General features: G+C 61.3%; 7 protein-coding genes across 7 annotated transcripts; 4 read left to right on the top strand and 3 right to left on the bottom strand.

The window, feature by feature from the left end:
- Nucleotides 1–1,130: 1,130 nt before the first annotated feature.
- Nucleotides 1,131–1,595, bottom strand: RHTO_01288 (uncharacterized protein; the record flags this gene model as incomplete). The annotated part of the gene is made up of 5 exons (XM_016414971.1): nucleotides 1,131–1,170; nucleotides 1,234–1,253; nucleotides 1,320–1,332; nucleotides 1,400–1,482; nucleotides 1,542–1,595. The coding sequence occupies 5 exons, from the start codon at nucleotides 1,593–1,595 to the stop codon at nucleotides 1,131–1,133; spliced, it is 210 nt and encodes a 69-aa protein (XP_016273192.1).
- A 400-nt stretch (nucleotides 1,596–1,995) lies between these two features.
- On the bottom strand, nucleotides 1,996–3,998 carry RHTO_01289 (isocitrate dehydrogenase (NAD+); the record flags this gene model as incomplete). Its single annotated transcript, XM_016414972.1, has 11 exons — nucleotides 1,996–2,070; nucleotides 2,136–2,223; nucleotides 2,301–2,360; nucleotides 2,443–2,619; nucleotides 2,721–2,839; nucleotides 2,901–3,002; nucleotides 3,068–3,258; nucleotides 3,315–3,432; nucleotides 3,500–3,565; nucleotides 3,636–3,725; nucleotides 3,963–3,998. 11 exons carry the CDS (start codon nucleotides 3,996–3,998, stop codon nucleotides 1,996–1,998), a joined length of 1,122 nt encoding a protein of 373 aa, XP_016273193.1.
- Nucleotides 3,999–4,183: 185 nt separating this feature from the next.
- RHTO_01290 (isocitrate dehydrogenase (NAD+)) lies at nucleotides 4,184–6,172 on the top strand (the record flags this gene model as incomplete). Its single annotated transcript, XM_016414973.1, has 11 exons — nucleotides 4,184–4,228; nucleotides 4,340–4,412; nucleotides 4,481–4,512; nucleotides 4,581–4,764; nucleotides 4,826–5,129; nucleotides 5,194–5,347; nucleotides 5,421–5,473; nucleotides 5,588–5,671; nucleotides 5,738–5,774; nucleotides 5,842–5,904; nucleotides 6,086–6,172. The coding sequence occupies 11 exons, from the start codon at nucleotides 4,184–4,186 to the stop codon at nucleotides 6,170–6,172; spliced, it is 1,116 nt and encodes a 371-aa protein (XP_016273194.1).
- A 545-nt stretch (nucleotides 6,173–6,717) lies between these two features.
- Nucleotides 6,718–8,235, top strand: RHTO_01291 (uncharacterized protein; the record flags this gene model as incomplete). Its single annotated transcript, XM_016414974.1, has 1 exon — nucleotides 6,718–8,235. One exon carries the CDS (start codon nucleotides 6,718–6,720, stop codon nucleotides 8,233–8,235), a length of 1,518 nt encoding a protein of 505 aa, XP_016273195.1.
- A 377-nt stretch (nucleotides 8,236–8,612) lies between these two features.
- RHTO_01292 (glyceraldehyde 4-phosphate dehydrogenase) lies at nucleotides 8,613–10,038 on the top strand (the record flags this gene model as incomplete). The annotated part of the gene is made up of 6 exons (XM_016414975.1): nucleotides 8,613–8,673; nucleotides 8,764–8,808; nucleotides 8,877–9,265; nucleotides 9,320–9,781; nucleotides 9,837–9,877; nucleotides 9,972–10,038. 6 exons carry the CDS (start codon nucleotides 8,613–8,615, stop codon nucleotides 10,036–10,038), a joined length of 1,065 nt encoding a protein of 354 aa, XP_016273196.1.
- Nucleotides 10,039–10,417: 379 nt separating this feature from the next.
- Nucleotides 10,418–10,849, bottom strand: RHTO_01293 (uncharacterized protein; the record flags this gene model as incomplete). The annotated part of the gene is made up of 3 exons (XM_016414976.1): nucleotides 10,418–10,517; nucleotides 10,579–10,649; nucleotides 10,772–10,849. The coding sequence occupies 3 exons, from the start codon at nucleotides 10,847–10,849 to the stop codon at nucleotides 10,418–10,420; spliced, it is 249 nt and encodes an 82-aa protein (XP_016273197.1).
- Nucleotides 10,850–11,035: 186 nt separating this feature from the next.
- Nucleotides 11,036–14,452, top strand: RHTO_01294 (uncharacterized protein; the record flags this gene model as incomplete). Its single annotated transcript, XM_016414977.1, has 5 exons — nucleotides 11,036–11,558; nucleotides 11,629–13,068; nucleotides 13,140–13,515; nucleotides 13,576–14,215; nucleotides 14,270–14,452. The coding sequence occupies 5 exons, from the start codon at nucleotides 11,036–11,038 to the stop codon at nucleotides 14,450–14,452; spliced, it is 3,162 nt and encodes a 1,053-aa protein (XP_016273198.1).
- Nucleotides 14,453–14,872: the final 420 nt, after the last annotated feature.

Genomic DNA, 14,872 nt, shown 5'->3' on the forward strand with positions numbered 1-14,872 from the left:
GGAAGCAGCCGGAGGAGGAAGCAGCGGATCCAGCGAAGCCTTTTGTCGTCAGCCTCTCCTCCTCCGCTCCTCATCCTCACCTCCTCCTCATTCTCAAGCCCACTCCCAGTCCACCAGCCGCACTCGATAGTCTCGAAAAGAAGTGAATGACATGCAGAAGAGTGGAAGGGTAGTCGTCGAAAGCCGTTGGGGGCTCACTGCAAGCCCTTGATGACGGCGTGAGTGAAGTCGGTCGTGTGCGAGGTGCCGCCCCCGTCGGGCGTGCGGATCTGTCGCCAACCGGTGCACTTAGTACTCGAGAAGCATGGAAGTGCCCCCAAATCAGGCCTGCGCACCTTGCCCTCCTGCAGAATTTTGTAAACCGACGAAGCGATAGTATCAAATGTCGCCCGTGAAGGTCGACAAGAGCGTCAGACTCAGCGAGCCGGAGAGAACGCCGGTAGGATGGTGAAGGTCCCGCGTGCTCCGAGGCGAGCGACGGGCGGTCGTCGCGCTTTGAGCGGGTAGACGAGCAAGGGCGCAGTATGATAAACCGTCGGGGATGCAGATGAGGAGGGCGTGCAGGGTCTACGTTGTGCCCGTGTTGAATGGAATGGAGCGTCAAAGAGGAGTGTGTTGAGCGCGGGTCGGCGCCCTTCATTCACTCGCGCTTGGCGGGCAATGAGAGGAGAGGGGGGGAGGGTTGAGGAGGTGGAGAAGGGAGAGCGATAGACGAGCGAGAGTGAATAGTCCGGGTGTGCCGGCTCGTGAACTTACGAACGCCGCTTGCGGTAGCAAGGACCGCGGCCGAGCGCAAAGCTGGGGAGGCAACGAAGGGGAGGCGGGCGGGGAAACCGAAAATCGAGACTCGCACTGAGCGTCGCCGTGGTCCGCACAGGCGGGTGTGACAAACGCACTGTTGGATGAGCTAGTAGGCAAGCGAGCGAGGCCCTCAATGTAGAGCGAGCGAATGTCAAAGGTGAAGAGGAGGAGAAGGGGTGAAGTCGGTCTTGAAAACGCCTCACTCCCGCTGTGGCGGGTCGCGAGTCGAGTAGCAGGCGTGTAAAGACCTCGTATGGCCGCCTGGAGGCGCGCTCGTTCTGTCTAGCTCCCCGAGCGGAGGCTCCATTCGCTGGCCGCCCTGCTCAAGCTCAAGTGGGTTCGTTCGGCTTCGTGCGCGTGTCCGCTGGCCTGCACAATAGCTCTGATTAGCTGCTCGTGTCTCCCTGCCGCTCAAACGCCCTCCAAACGCACCTACTCGTCCTCCTCACTTTCTTCAGAAACTCAGTCCCTCAGCTCTTCAGCAAGTCCTTCGCGCGTCCGCCTGATCCCTCAAGAACGCCCAACGAGCCTCTGTGCGCCGTTCAAAGCGCTCATCAGCTCGTGCGAGGGCGTGTGAGAGTCCCGTCACGAAACTCACCTTGGACGCGTCGGAACGAGGCGGTGAAGAGTACGGAGAGGGCGCAGCCAGCGGGCGGGGCGGGCGCGCGGGTCACTGGCAGACTGCAGAGAGCGAGGAGTAGCACTTGAGCGAGCGAGAGCGTGTGGTGAGTGGGAGCGACCTTGCGAAGGTCAAGCCGTTGCTCTCTTCGTCGCGCGTCGCAACGGTCCAGCATTCTTTCACGAGCGAGGCGAGCCTTTCTCGCTTGCGTTGTGCTCTATGGGAGTGCTTCGGAGCAGTTGCAAGGAGCAGCGACGAAGGCTCGAGGTCTCTGCGCCTTTCCGCTCCTCGAGGTAGTGGGCGACGAGCAAGAGGTGAAGTGTTCATCAACTGGCAAACGAGCGCACTGTACTGCACTCCTTAGCAGAGCTGGAGTCGCGTAGAAGCAGCCGGAGGAGGAAGCAGCGGATCCAGCGAAGCCTTTTCTCGTCACCCTCTCCTCCTCCGCTCCTCATCCTCACCTCCGCCTCATTCTCAAGCCCACCCCCAGTCCATCAGCCGCGCTCGATAGTCTCGAAAAGAAGTGAATAACATGCAGAAAAAGTGAAAGGGTAGTCGTCGAAGCCGTTGGGGGCTCACTGCAAGCCCTTGATGACGGCGTGAGTGAAGTCGGTCGTGTGCGAGGTGCCGCCCAAGTCGGGCGTGCGGATCTGTCGCCAACCGGTGCACTTAGTACTCGAGAAGCATGGAAGTGCCCCAGTTCAGGCCTGCGCACCTTGCCCTCCTCAAGAATTTTGTAAACCGACGATGCGATCGCATTTGCGTGGTGATCAAGTCCCAAATGACGCAGGAGCATTGTAGCACTGCTCAGGCCGAGCCGAACGCTTCAGCGACGTCCAAAACAGACCACAGGGGAGCAAAAAAAAACGAAAAAACGAACCTGAGGATCATGGCGGCCGGGTTGGCCGAGTCCTGGCCCTGGATGTCCTTCGCGACGTGGCTGTGCACTCAACACCATCAGTACGACATCCCACCATCCTCCCTCCACCGCTCGACCTCGAATCGCAAGGGGAGGAGCTCACCGGCACCCAGGCTCGAACAACGCAAACTCCCTCCCGATGTTGGCGCCCGGAACGATTCCGGGACCGCCGACGAGCGCAGCACCGATGTTGGAGATGATGGAGCCGTAGAGGTTGGGCATGACCATGACGTCGAATTGTTGCGGGCGGTTGACGAGTTGCATCGAGGTGTTGTCGACGCTGGGAGAGACGGCCGAGCGTCAGCGAGGGAGCCCCGGACTTTCGGAGCGCCTCAGTGGGGTGTAGAGGAGACGGCGACAGGAAGGAGGCGCGCTACGCACATCATGTCGGAGAAAGTGATGCCCGAGTCCTTGTACTCCTCGGCGACACGGCGGCACGTGTTGAGGAACAATCCGTCTCCGAGCTTCATGATGTTGGCCTTGTGGATAGCGGTGACGTGCTGTACCGAGCGAAGCGAGGATGAGTCAGTTGCCGAAGAGGAGAGGGGGGAAAGAGCGGACCTTGCGACCGTTCTTGATGGCAAAGTCAAAGGCGAAGCGGGCGATGCGCTCGGTCTTGTGGCGGGTCATGATCTTGAGGGACTCGACGACACCCGGCGAGGACTGCGCGGGCAATCAACCTGGGTCAACTCCGACTTTCTTCCGCCCTCAGATCCGCCCTCGCGCACCTGGTGCTCCAACCCAGAGTACTCTCCCTCGGTGTTCTCACGGATGATGGCAAAGTCGACGTCCTTGTGGCGAGTGGGGACGCCGGGGACCGACTTGCACAAGACGACCGAGGCGTAGATGTCGAGTTGTTGGCGCATGGCGACGTTCCAGGACGTGTGACCCGAACGCTCGACGGGGGTGTACAAGATGCCTGGGGGGAATCGTTAGCGCGAGAGGAATAGGGAAGGGGGGAGGGACAGGATGCACCCTTGAGGCCGACCTTGTTCCGCCTCAGCGAGTCCATCGAGCGCTTGAAGAGCGCCGCATCCTCCGAGGTTCCGCCCGAGACGTTGAACTTTTCAAACTCGACGGGGACGTTGGCGTGCTGTGCGGCCATCCTTTCCTGTCAGCTTCGTTCCGAGGGAAAGAAGGGGGGAAGACGGGGGACAAACCTCGAAGATCTCCTCGACCGACTGGGTGATCTCCTTTCCGACACCATCACCCGGAATAAGCGTGACCTGCGCCGTCCAAACTCCTCGTCAGGCGACACGCGCGCGGGATAAGTAGGAGAGAGGCCGTGGGACTGACGGAGTAGACGCCGCCGTACTTGGTGGGCTGGATGGCCGAGGGGCGGGAGATTCCGACTCCGAGGGTGGTGGCCGAGCGAGCCTGGCCGATCTGGTGCGAGTGAGCGTCGGAGGAGGTGTACAGTGGGAGGGAGGGGATGATGGGGTGGTTGGTAGAGAGCGAGGGAGACGGGCAGAGAGTTGGGCGAGTTCGCGTGTGTTGCGAGAGTGTTATTGAGAGTGTTTGGCGCATATTTGAGTGGTATCAGGCGTTGGTGTCGAGATGGGCGAGGCATGCGAGGACCAGCGTCAGTGAGCGTTGCGGGTTCAAGGGCGAGGGGGCGCGCACGAGCTGGTTGCGGAGAGCAAGTGGCTTTGGGAACATCGTGACGCGGTCCTTGAGTAGCCTGTCAGTTCCAAGCGAGAGCGAGCAAGGGAGGAGAGTGAGCGAGGTGTTCGCCGAGGCCATCGTCTCCTCCTCGAGCTCAGCCAACCCCTCGCCTCGACTCTCGCTCTCTTGCCAGGGCTTCACCCTTATCAGACAACAGCTTACTGGCACTACAGCTAGCCATGTTCGCACGCACTTCCCTCCGCACCGCAACCCGCGCATTCTCGGTACATCTCACTTCCCACCGTCACCGCGCATCTCCAACATCCACTCACCCACAGCTGGGAACCTCGCTCGCTGGACTCACACTGACCCAGTGACCGCACACGATCTCGCAGACCTCGGCACCGAGGGCGTACGCCGCGCAGGGAGCCGCTCCCTCGGGTTACGTTCCTAACACCAACGCAGACGGTGCGCTCCCTCTCCTTCGCTCTGACTGCCTCGCTCCGAGTTCGACTCACCTCGCAACACTCACACAGGCACCTACAACGTCACCCTCATCCCCGGCGACGTCCGTCTCCCCTCCCTCTCCCTCCTCCTCACGCCCTCTCCTCCTCGCTAACCCACGCATGCACACAGGGAATCGGTCCCGAGATCTCGCGCTCCGTCAAAGAGATCTACGACGCCGCCAAGGTCCCCATCAAGTGGGAGGAAGTCTCGGTCACCCCCATCCTCGTCGACGGCGTATCGACCATCCCCGCCGACGCCATCGCCTCGATCAAGAAGAACACCATCGCTCTCAAGGGCCCCCTTGCTACTCCCAGTGCGTGCGAGCGAGCGTCTTGTAAGGTGGGGGAGACTCGCTGACGCTCGTCTCGGGATAGTCGGAAAGGGCCACGTCTCGCTCAACTTGACCCTCCGCCGCACCTTCAACCTCTACGCCAACGTCCGTCCGTGCCGCTCCATCGAGGGGTACAAGACCGCGTACGACAACGTCGACACTGTCCTCATCCGCGAAAACACCGAGGGCGAGTACTCGGGCATCGAGCACGAGGTCGTCGATGGCGTTGTCCAGTCTATCAAGCTCATCACCCACAACGCGAGTTCGCGTGTCGCGAGGTACGCGTTCGAGTATGCCAGGGCCAACAAGAGGCCTCACGTCACGGCCGTCCACAAGGCGCCCATCATGTTTGTCCCCCTCTCCTCCTTTCCCTCTCTCCCTTCCCCTCTAACCCGCTGGACCCGTTCGTAGGAAGATGTCGGACGGCATGTTCCTCCGCGCATGCCGCGAACTCGCCCCCGAGTACCCGGACATCAAGTACGACGAAGACCTCCTCGACCGCGTCTGCCTCCGCATCGTCCAGAACCCCGCGCCTTACTCCGACAGGGTCATGGTTATGCCTAACGTGCGTTCGCGGACTTTGCTTTTCGGAATTTGGGAGACGTGCGGGGAGAGCTGATGGAGGGTGGTCTGCGCAGCTCTACGGAGACATCCTCTCCGACATGTGCGCGGGCTTGATCGGCGGTCTCGGGTGCGTCCTACCCCCATTCCCTCCCTCTCTCTCTCTCTCTTCCCTGTCCCGCGCCGCAAACACCAGGACCACTCACTGACCCCCTCTCGAACGAACGGGCTCGTGCGCGCGCAGTCTCACCCCCTCTGGAAACATCGGCAAGGACGCTTCGATCTTTGAGGCTGTGCATGGGTCGGCGCCTGACATTGAGGGCAAGAAGTGCGTTCGGGTCCTTCCCCTTCCTTACCGCGGGAAAACTGACCCCCGTCCGCCTTTGCCTCGCAGCCTCGCAAACCCTACCGCCCTCCTCCTCTCCTCCCTCGTACATCCCGTCCCTCCCCCTCCCTCGCGAAACAGCACAGAAACTGACTCCTCGATCCCCCCAACAGATGATGCTCCGGCACATGCAGTTGACCGACAAGGCTGACTTGATTGAAAAGGCGGTGCTCAGTGTGCGTTTTCCTTTTGGAGGTCCTTGGAGTGTTCCGGAGAGTATAGAGTGAACGCTGACGAGATCGGTTTGTTTGATCCGCCCTGCCTCGCCACCAACTCGACTTCCGACCCGCCGACTTTGCCTCGACTTCTCACACGTTCCCACTCCTCCTCCCTTCTCTTCCGCTTCTCGACGCACAGACCATCGCCGAAGGAACCCGCACGCGCGACCTCGGCGGCAAGGCCTCGACGCAGCAGTTCACGGACGAGATCCTCAAGAAGCTTTAAGCGGCTTCTCGACCCTGGAGCATAGGTGTAGGATCGAGAGGGTGGTTAATGTAGATTCTTTTTTCTTTCCTTTTTCTCGCTCTCTCTGTCCTTCGAGGCGCCCGCTGAGGGGTGCGCTGAGAGTGCGATATATAGGTCGCGGTTGAGTGAGAGAGCGGCTTCGCTGGACTCATCGCTACTTCCTCAGCCGTTCTTCAGGCTACTCTACCTCTGCGAAAGAGTGCAGCAAAGCCCCATCGAGTCGAGTGACGAAGCCTTCCATCTCGCTCTCCTCGCCCAAACCTCCTCTCCCTCAAGCTCTGGCGCGCCTCACACGCTCCTCTCCTCCTGCGCGCTCATGATGCTCTACTTGTCGCTCCAGCTACTCTAGACGAATCAGCTACGTCTCGTTTAAACCAGAGCGGCCGGACGCCCCCACTTCCAGGTCGCGACCTCATCGAGAGAAGGTGCGTCGCTCTCACCCCGCAAGGGTTGGCGGGCGCGCTGACGGCTGTCTTTCAGCTACAGAGGCTCGTACGGCGGTCACCACGGTCCAGCAGCGCGAGATGGACGTCCAGGACCTTCATCAACAAGTCGGAGGCGGTGTGGGATCGAAGTCCTCGGTACGCGTTGGGACGGGCCACGAAGCGGCAAAGGGGACTCTCAAGGGCGCGAGAAGGATGGAGGAGCCGACCGATGCCTTTGCACGGGGAGAGACACTCCCTTCTCCCCCTCATTCGACGCAGAAACGACCTCGTCCTCGTCTTCGCCCCTCGCCTCCTCCCGACTCGCCTTTGCCCGCACACCAGCACACACAATCAAGACCCATCTCGTCCCTCTCCCTTGCGGAATCATTTTCCAGTCCCCCTCCACCGGCATACGACTCGCTCCTTCCCTCTTCTCCTCCCTCTCCTTCGCTCTCTCGTCCTTCTTCACCCGCCTCGCCAGACGTGGAAGACGCCCAGCTCGACGAGCTGATTACCCTCACCCGCTCGCTGTTGCTCTCGTCGCAAGCGATTCTGAGGGATGGGGAGGAAGTGAGGGAGAGTTTGGAGAGGATCATTAGGAGCGGGAGTCCGCCGAGGACTGGGTCGGCTTTCCTGCGCCGGATTGGAGAGACGGGGGACGGCGGAGTGGAAGGCGTTTGTGGGCGTGGTGTCGAGGAGGGGTCGGAGCGGTTGAAGATTTTGGACGGAAGCGGTGTCGTCGTGAGAGAGGGTGCAGCTGGAGACGTTGCTGGCGGAAGTTGCGATGCGACGAGGAGCACGGTACGGGCGCTCGGCGACTTCGCCGGCGAGTCGAGTAGAGCGCAAAGTCGGACAGTCGACCCCATCTCTCCCGCCGATCTACAGCCCCAACCCGCAGCCAGCAAGCCCAGCACGGCACGCGACCTACTCTCCCAAGTTGCGCAGCAACAAGGCGGAGCCCCCAAACCTGCACCCACCGCCGCAGTCGCCTTCGACACCTCCTCGACCTTCGATCTCCGCATCCCGCCTTCACCGCCAGAGACGCCTGACAAGACGGTCGACTGCACCGACGCGTCATCGTCATTCCTTGCATGTCACGGTACAATAAATAGCCCCGCTTTGCGCGCCCGAAGCTCGCGCCCGCTTCTCGCCGACTCCGACTCGCAGGCAGAGATCGAGTCTCTTGCCCGTCCTGCATCCCCCGTACTCGTTTCGACACTTTCCGAAACACCCCGTCGACTATCGCAAGCCGTAGAACTCTCGACTCCGTCGTCCATCACCTCGACCCATTTCTCGTCATCCTCCCGTAGACCGGTTCACCACCGCCGCACCTCGACCGTCTCGTCGGCGACCACCACCTCGACTTTTACCTCGACGCATCGCTCCGCGACGACCGCATCACTCAGCCTGTCATCGTTCGACGAGTTGCTCGAGTCGTCGTCGTCGTCCCGCTCGACAACGAGCGACAGCACGCAGGGGGCCGGCCAGAGTCAGGCGCGGGACCGACTGAAGGCTCTTGTTGACGGTCCAGCGGTAGCGGCGGACAAGGGAGCATCGGCGGAGGGAGGAGAGAAGGCCGCGGCCTCTTCGAGCTGGTGGGGTTGGCAGCAAGGGTAGAGGGCGGTTCCTCGGGTGCCGTACGCGTGTACGTTGCCTTTCTGTGCGTCTAGACTTTCCTCCGTCGTATGCCTCGTTGTCCGCGCCTGTTCGTTGTAGCACCGCCCGCAACCTTTCTCCCCGTCGGCGGCCTCTGCGTCGCTTCCCTCGCAACGACGGACTTCTCGCAAAGGAACTGTGTGTTGATTGCCTTTCGTCGACAGCAGCTCTGTGTCGAACTTTCCCAGCTTCGGGCGTCGCGGCAAGTCAGCGCAAGGCGGGCGGGAACGATCAGCCGGACCGCAACCTCCGCCCTCCGCCGCAGCGCGTTCCTTCGTCCGCCGACAACCTCTTCTCCTCCTCGCTACATCGCTTCGTCGACCTTGCTGAACAACACAATGCCTCACTCGACTCTTCCTGACGCCCCTCGCATCGGTATCTCAGGCTTTGGGCGTATCGGTGCGTTGCGGCGTTCTCCCTTCCGAGCCTGAGGAATCGCGGGTCGCCTCGGGGTCTCCATTTCGCTGACCTCGTATGCTTTGTGAACAGGACGTGCCGTCTTCCGTGCTTCACTCGAGCGCGATGACCTGCAAGGTGCGTCGCGAGACGTCGAGGCGTTGAACTCGCCCGCTCCTCTCGCTAACTCGCTTCCGCCCGTGCAGTCGTCGCCATCAACCACACCGCGCCGAACCTGAGGACCTTCATCTACTCTATCAAGTACGATTCGACGCATGGACACCTGAAGCAGGCGGACGAGCTCTCGGTCGACGAGGCAAACAACTGCCTCTACTTCCGCGGCCGCAAGATCCAGCTCTTCAGCGAGCGCGACCCGCTCAAGCTCGACTGGAAGTCTGCTGGTGCAGAGTACATTGTCGAGGCGACGGGGAAGCACTGCACGACGGCGACCGCAGGCTTACATCTCAATTCTGGCGCAAGGAAGGTCATAATTTCGGCGCCCGCCAAGGACAGCGAGACCAAGACCATCGTCGTCGGTGTCAACAGGAAGGATTACAAGCCCGACATGGATGTCGTCTCGAACGCCTCGTGTACCGTGCGTTGTCGAGCGGTTTGATCCGGAGGATTCGCTAATCTCGGTTTCCTGCAGACCAACTGCCTCGCCCCTCTCGCCAAGATCCTCCACGACACATTCGGCATCGAAGCCGGTATGATGACGACCGTGCACGCCTCGACCTCCTCCCAGCCCATCCTCGACGGCTACTCGAAGAAGTCGGTTCGTCTCGGTCGCGGCGTCGGCTCCAACATCATCCCTACGACGACTGGCGCATCAAAGGCTGTCGCACTCGTGCTTCCCGAGCTTGCGGGCAAGTTCACCGGCCTGTCCGTTCGCGTCCCCGTCAACAACGTCTCGATGGTCGACTTGACGGTCAGGCTCCAACGTCCGGCTGCGACGAAAGAGGACCTGCTCTTCCCTCTTCGCGAGGCAGCTGCTGGACGTCTCAAGTATTCGACGGGACCGATCTCGAATGTCATCGCCGTCAACGACGAGGAGCTGGTCTCGCACGACTTTGTCGGCTGGCAGCAGAGCTGCATCGTCGATTCGGCCGCCGTGAGTGCTTCATTCTCACAGATTTGAGCTCAATACTGACCGTCTATGCGAACAGACGACAATGCTGAACCCCACGACCTTCAAGATCATCGCGTGGTGTGAGTCCTCCTTCCTCTCCCCATCCGCGACGCCCCTCCTAACGCCCTTTCTTGTGCGGCGGAGTTGATAATGAGCACGCCTTTTCGGTCAGGCTTCTCGAGCTCATCGAGTACATGTATCGCATCGACCAGACCTTCGCAAAGAACCACTCGCCGTAATCACGCCGTTTCGGCCGCTCCAGTGCACCACCTGCACATTGAGGGACTACTACAAGCCGAACTGGTATTGCACGAGTGTACAGGCAGTGCGGCGAGTTGCTACGAGGTGTGCAAGGACCCTTTCATCCGGGTTGTCTTCCGTCCTGGATGCCGATGCTTGCTTTGACAGCTCGCCAGCAGCTTCTGTGTGCTACGCAGCGAGAGACGTTACTCAGGAGCATGCCAGCTTGGTCCTGTCCGCAAGCAAGAGCTCGTTGGCGGCTAACTCGTGAACGGTTTCCCCGTGCCTTGCCGTCTTCGTCTCGTTTGCGCCTCCCTGTGCATCACAACATCAAGCGTTGTTTCAGTGCACAACTCCTACAAGCTCGCCAGACCTCGCTCAAGCCCCTGGCCTCCTGCTCTTGAGCAGTTCGTCCTCTTTGATCGCCATAGCCCGTAGCTCGCCGAGTTTGTTGATCGTGTTCGGGTCTTTGTTCTCGCTGTCGAATGCTTGGTTAGCTCTACGTTCAGAGAGAGTCCCCCATGAGACGAGCAGCTCACACCAGTTCAAGGTTCTTGCGCACGAAAGCTTCGAGGTAAAGAGCCCCCTGGCAGTCTTCGTGGACGTCGACCTGCACACCGCGAAGTCTGTCAGCCTCCTCACAGGCAACGCAGACCAGGAGCACGCCTGTTTCGACGGAGGGAATTGACATCAGTCTTGACATCGCGGCGAATGTCAATCGGAGGGGCGCACCTTCACCAGAAGCCATTCGCGCGCGTATTCTGGCAGGTCAACCGCCTTTTCCTTGCCCTTGGAGATCTTGGGCGCCATCGTGAGTGATTCGCAGAGTGTGGTCGAGGAGGAACGGAATTGAAATCCCCCTGTCACCAGACAAACGCGTCGAGGCGATGGCTCACGGACCTCTCCTCCTCCTCTCACTCTCGTTAGGCTCTCTCGTTGCTTGCACGCCACGTTCACGCGCCTGTTAGGTCCGACAACCAGCCGGTACGTCCCACGATGTTGTGGATCGCTCGCCTCCGCTCCCCTCCTCCCCTCACTGACATCCCGTCCGTCTGGCCTCTCCAGATCCCGATGCCGCCCAAGAAGGAGAAGCAGAAGGCGCCGCCTCAACCGCGAAAGTATGCTTTCGAGACTGAGGCGGACTTTCGCGACGTCGAGGAGGCTATGAGGGTCACTCGCGACTTCCCTTCCTTTGAGTCGCTACTCGACTCTTTCGTCAGCGGCCCACCAACTGGTGAACAGGCGAAGACGAAGAATGCCGACGTTCCCTTTCACAAGACGTGCCAGCAACTCCTCGTGCGACACGGCTACAAGAGCAATTTGCTCAAGAAGGAGGCTCGCCATACTTGGACGCGGGAGGAGCAGGTCGAGATTCTCTACACGCACTACCACCCCGATGAGGCCGACATCCACTACCGCTTCAAGGAGGGTCCAAGGCTCGACTACCAGCCGGTCGGTGCGACGAACGGGCAGCCCAAGGTTCGCCGGACTCGTGCTGCTCCAACTGGCCCTCTTCACCGTACGTCCCAGTATCTCTCTTCCCTCTTACAAGTACGTCGCTGAGTGGTTATCTCGACCCTCTCTTTCAGGCTTCTTCCCTCGTTCGACCCCTGCTTCTATCGCCTCTTCTTCCCGCGCCCTCGCTGCGGCGACTTCAAGCGGCACCTCGACTTCTAGCACGTCCTCCGGTACGGTCTCGACTCTGCGAGCAGTTCCCGCCCCTCCCTCCAGCACAGCCGGCAGTACGAGCGCAGCCGCGGGAACGGCCGCTCCTGCTCCTGCTCCCGCCCCTATGAACCGCTTCTCTTTCTTCGACTCGCCAATGCCTGCCGATCCGAACAACCAGGGTCCCTCGCCTACTCACCAGTCGCAGGCTCTGCTCCAGCGAAACGAGGCAGCGCGATTCGCTCACGCTCGCGAGGTCATGCCGGTGCTTGCGGCCGCCTTCAAGTCGGTCATGCCCGGACGTGATCAGGCGCTCACTTCCCTGGCGGGAGAGCTGCTCCTCAAGGCAGCGAGGGAGGGAGTCGAGCGCAGTGCCGCCGACCTCGCGGACCTCTTCGCCTTCCGTTACGCCTCGCACCCTCGCGCGCCCATCTCCACGACGGAGGCCGCAGCGCTCATCGCCAAACCGTGGAGCCACATCGGAGGCGCGGTTGCGTCGGCGTACGGGAACGTCGCGGGCAGGATCAGCAACACCACCCCGACCTCGTACCTCGAGGTCATCCAGCTCCTGGACAAGGCGCCCGCTCTTCGCGCCATCGAGGAGCTTCGCTCGGTCAAGACGCCCCCGGCGCAGGCGCTCGTCGCGAAGCTTGAGGAACTCGTCCGCCTTGGCCGACTCACCCACATCGGCAAGACGGTCAAGGGCTTGCTCGACCGCGCCCACCACGGAGGCAAGGCGTCGACGGGAGGTGACTTGCGTGCGGTCCTCGGCATCGGGCGCGGGGTTGGGATGAAGCAGGTCCCGTCGGTGTTGGAGGCAATCAAGGCATTGCAGGGAGGAGGGAGAGTGAGTGACACGGGTGACGAGGAGATCGTCTCGGATGGCGAAGAGGATAGCAAGGCCGACGACGAGCAAGAGGATCAGAACTCGCGACTCAGCTTGCAGCCAGTCGTCGAGGCTCTCCTCAAGAGCCGCCCCCGAGCCTTCCTCGAACGCATCTCGCGCCCGAACGCCCCCCAGGTCATCGTAATGAGTGGCGATGGTGCTGTTGTCTCGGTCCGCGTGCCAACAACCGTCCTTGACGACGACCTCGACCCGAAGACTGTCTCGGCCACCGAGTTCTTTGAGGAGTATCTCTTCGCCCCGACGCTCAACTTCCAGGCGGCTGGGGACAACCTCGTGTTTTCTCCGCTCGAATCTGTTCGGGAGGTCGCCGTCAGCGTCGGTACCGCCCCGCAGCAGGTCGTCGTCGTCGCCCTCGCACCGCCGACCAGGACCTACGGCGAGGTCGGCCAGGAGCAGGTGTGGACGGGCATCCACGCTGCGGCCCAGCGCAAGGGTTTCTCAGAGTCTTCGGACAAAGGTGCGTGGCACGAACGTGCCCAAGTAGTCCTCCGCAAGTGCTCGGCTGACATTGTATCCCCCCTGCTTCAGCTTTGGCCGCCGAGACCCTCAATGTCATCGACAGGCCGACGGAGGGTTCTGCACAGCCCGCGCTGACAAGGGCGGCCGTCGAAGGCGACAAGGTCAAGAAGAAGGATGTCGAGAAGTTCGAGAAGAAGGTCAAGGGTCGTATTGACGGGCTCGACGGCGGCGCGCTCGTCCTCGTTTCGACCACGACCTGGTTCAACGTCCGCTATGGCTTGCCGACCGACCAGCTCAACAACACCTCAACCGCCCTTGTCTCTCCGTTCCGACTCGTCCTCATCAAGGGCAGGCCCGCGATCGCCATCTCCACCCAGCAGCCAATGTCGGCAATAAAGAAGGGCCCGGCCTACGGCAAGATTGTCGGACCTGTCATTTCGAGCATGTGTGCTCAGTTTTCCCTCATCTTTTCCTTCTCTTCGCTGACCGGGGGCACTTCCCTCAGACACGCTCTCGCTCTCATCGCAGCCAAGCTCAGCCAAGCCGCAAGCTTCGACACGATGACGCTGCCCGAGCAAGCGACGTTCGTTGCCGGCCTCAACGCCAGGTTCGGCCGCATGCTCGAATCGCTCACCGTCCTCGGCACGTCGGCCCGCATCGGCACGCGCGGTGGCAGCGGTATCAAGGCGATGAGCCTCCCCACCCCGTTCATCCCCGCCCCTCAGGCTGCAACGAGCGGTCCCGGAGCGGCTGTTCATCTCGCCTTCGCCGTCGAGTCTGGTAACGGGATGGGGACGGTCCAGCTGAACAACTTATTTACCGTCACGAATCCTGAGACGCGGAAGGCTGAGGTCGCTATCTACGGGGACCGGATGTGGATCAGGGTTACGGCACGCCGCGACGGTCACATCTGGAGGGTCCAGTATCACCCGTCGTCCGTCTTCAAGTACAACCCGGCCGCCCTCTCGAATGACGAGATCCAGATGCTCAAGGAATGGTTCGCCGAGCAGGCGGCGAACGGAACATACCTCCTCCCGAAGATTTCCCGTTGCAAGAACAAGCCTTCGAGGGTAATCCTCCTCCGTGGCATGCTCGGCGCCAACGAGAACCAGCACCCGGAGCTCGTCAACTTGCATCGCTTCCCCGTGCGTGTTCTCGTCTCCTCATCTCCCATCGGTGCTAACGGGGTGCTTTACCAGCTCGAGGCACACGGTGGCGGCCAGGTTCCCCTTCAGGCGCCCCCTCTCGACGCTCCTCTCCCCGCCATCGTCGTCTACGTCAAGGATCGCGTCAGGCGTCTCGAGGAGGAAGCCAAGACCGCATCGGCACGCCCTCCACCGCAGGCGGACGACTCGAGGCCTACCAACGTCCGCAGGACTTGACGATTCTGTTGCTCTCCACCGCTTGTCCAAGTCCATCTCTCGCTTGTTCTGATTTCTGCTCGTTGTTGCTCCCTTTACCGCATTCGCTTTTACCTCCCCTCTTCCGCTCTCCTCTCGCTACACAGTCATGATTGCGTAGACTCCCCTACCAGTCTCTTCGTAGCCGCTTGTTCCGCCCCTGCATCCTGCACACCATTCAACCACTCCTGGCTGCACCCAGTACTGCCTGAAGGGAACATGACGAGGAGAGGCGAGTGAGAAGGAGGAAGCGGAGCAGATGCTTCTCCTCTACTGGTGCACCCCGCAAGAGGTCAGCTGCTCTCCTCCCTCCCCATCTTGCTAGTGGTGCCTGCCACATGCATCATGAGCCTGGTTGAGTAGACGGAAGCCGGGGATGAGGGAGAAGGGCATGAGAGGTCG

This window comes from Rhodotorula toruloides, assembly GCF_000320785.1.
Source record: "Rhodotorula toruloides NP11 unplaced genomic scaffold Scaffold12, whole genome shotgun sequence".
Lineage (NCBI taxonomy): Eukaryota > Fungi > Basidiomycota > Microbotryomycetes > Sporidiobolales > Sporidiobolaceae > Rhodotorula > Rhodotorula toruloides.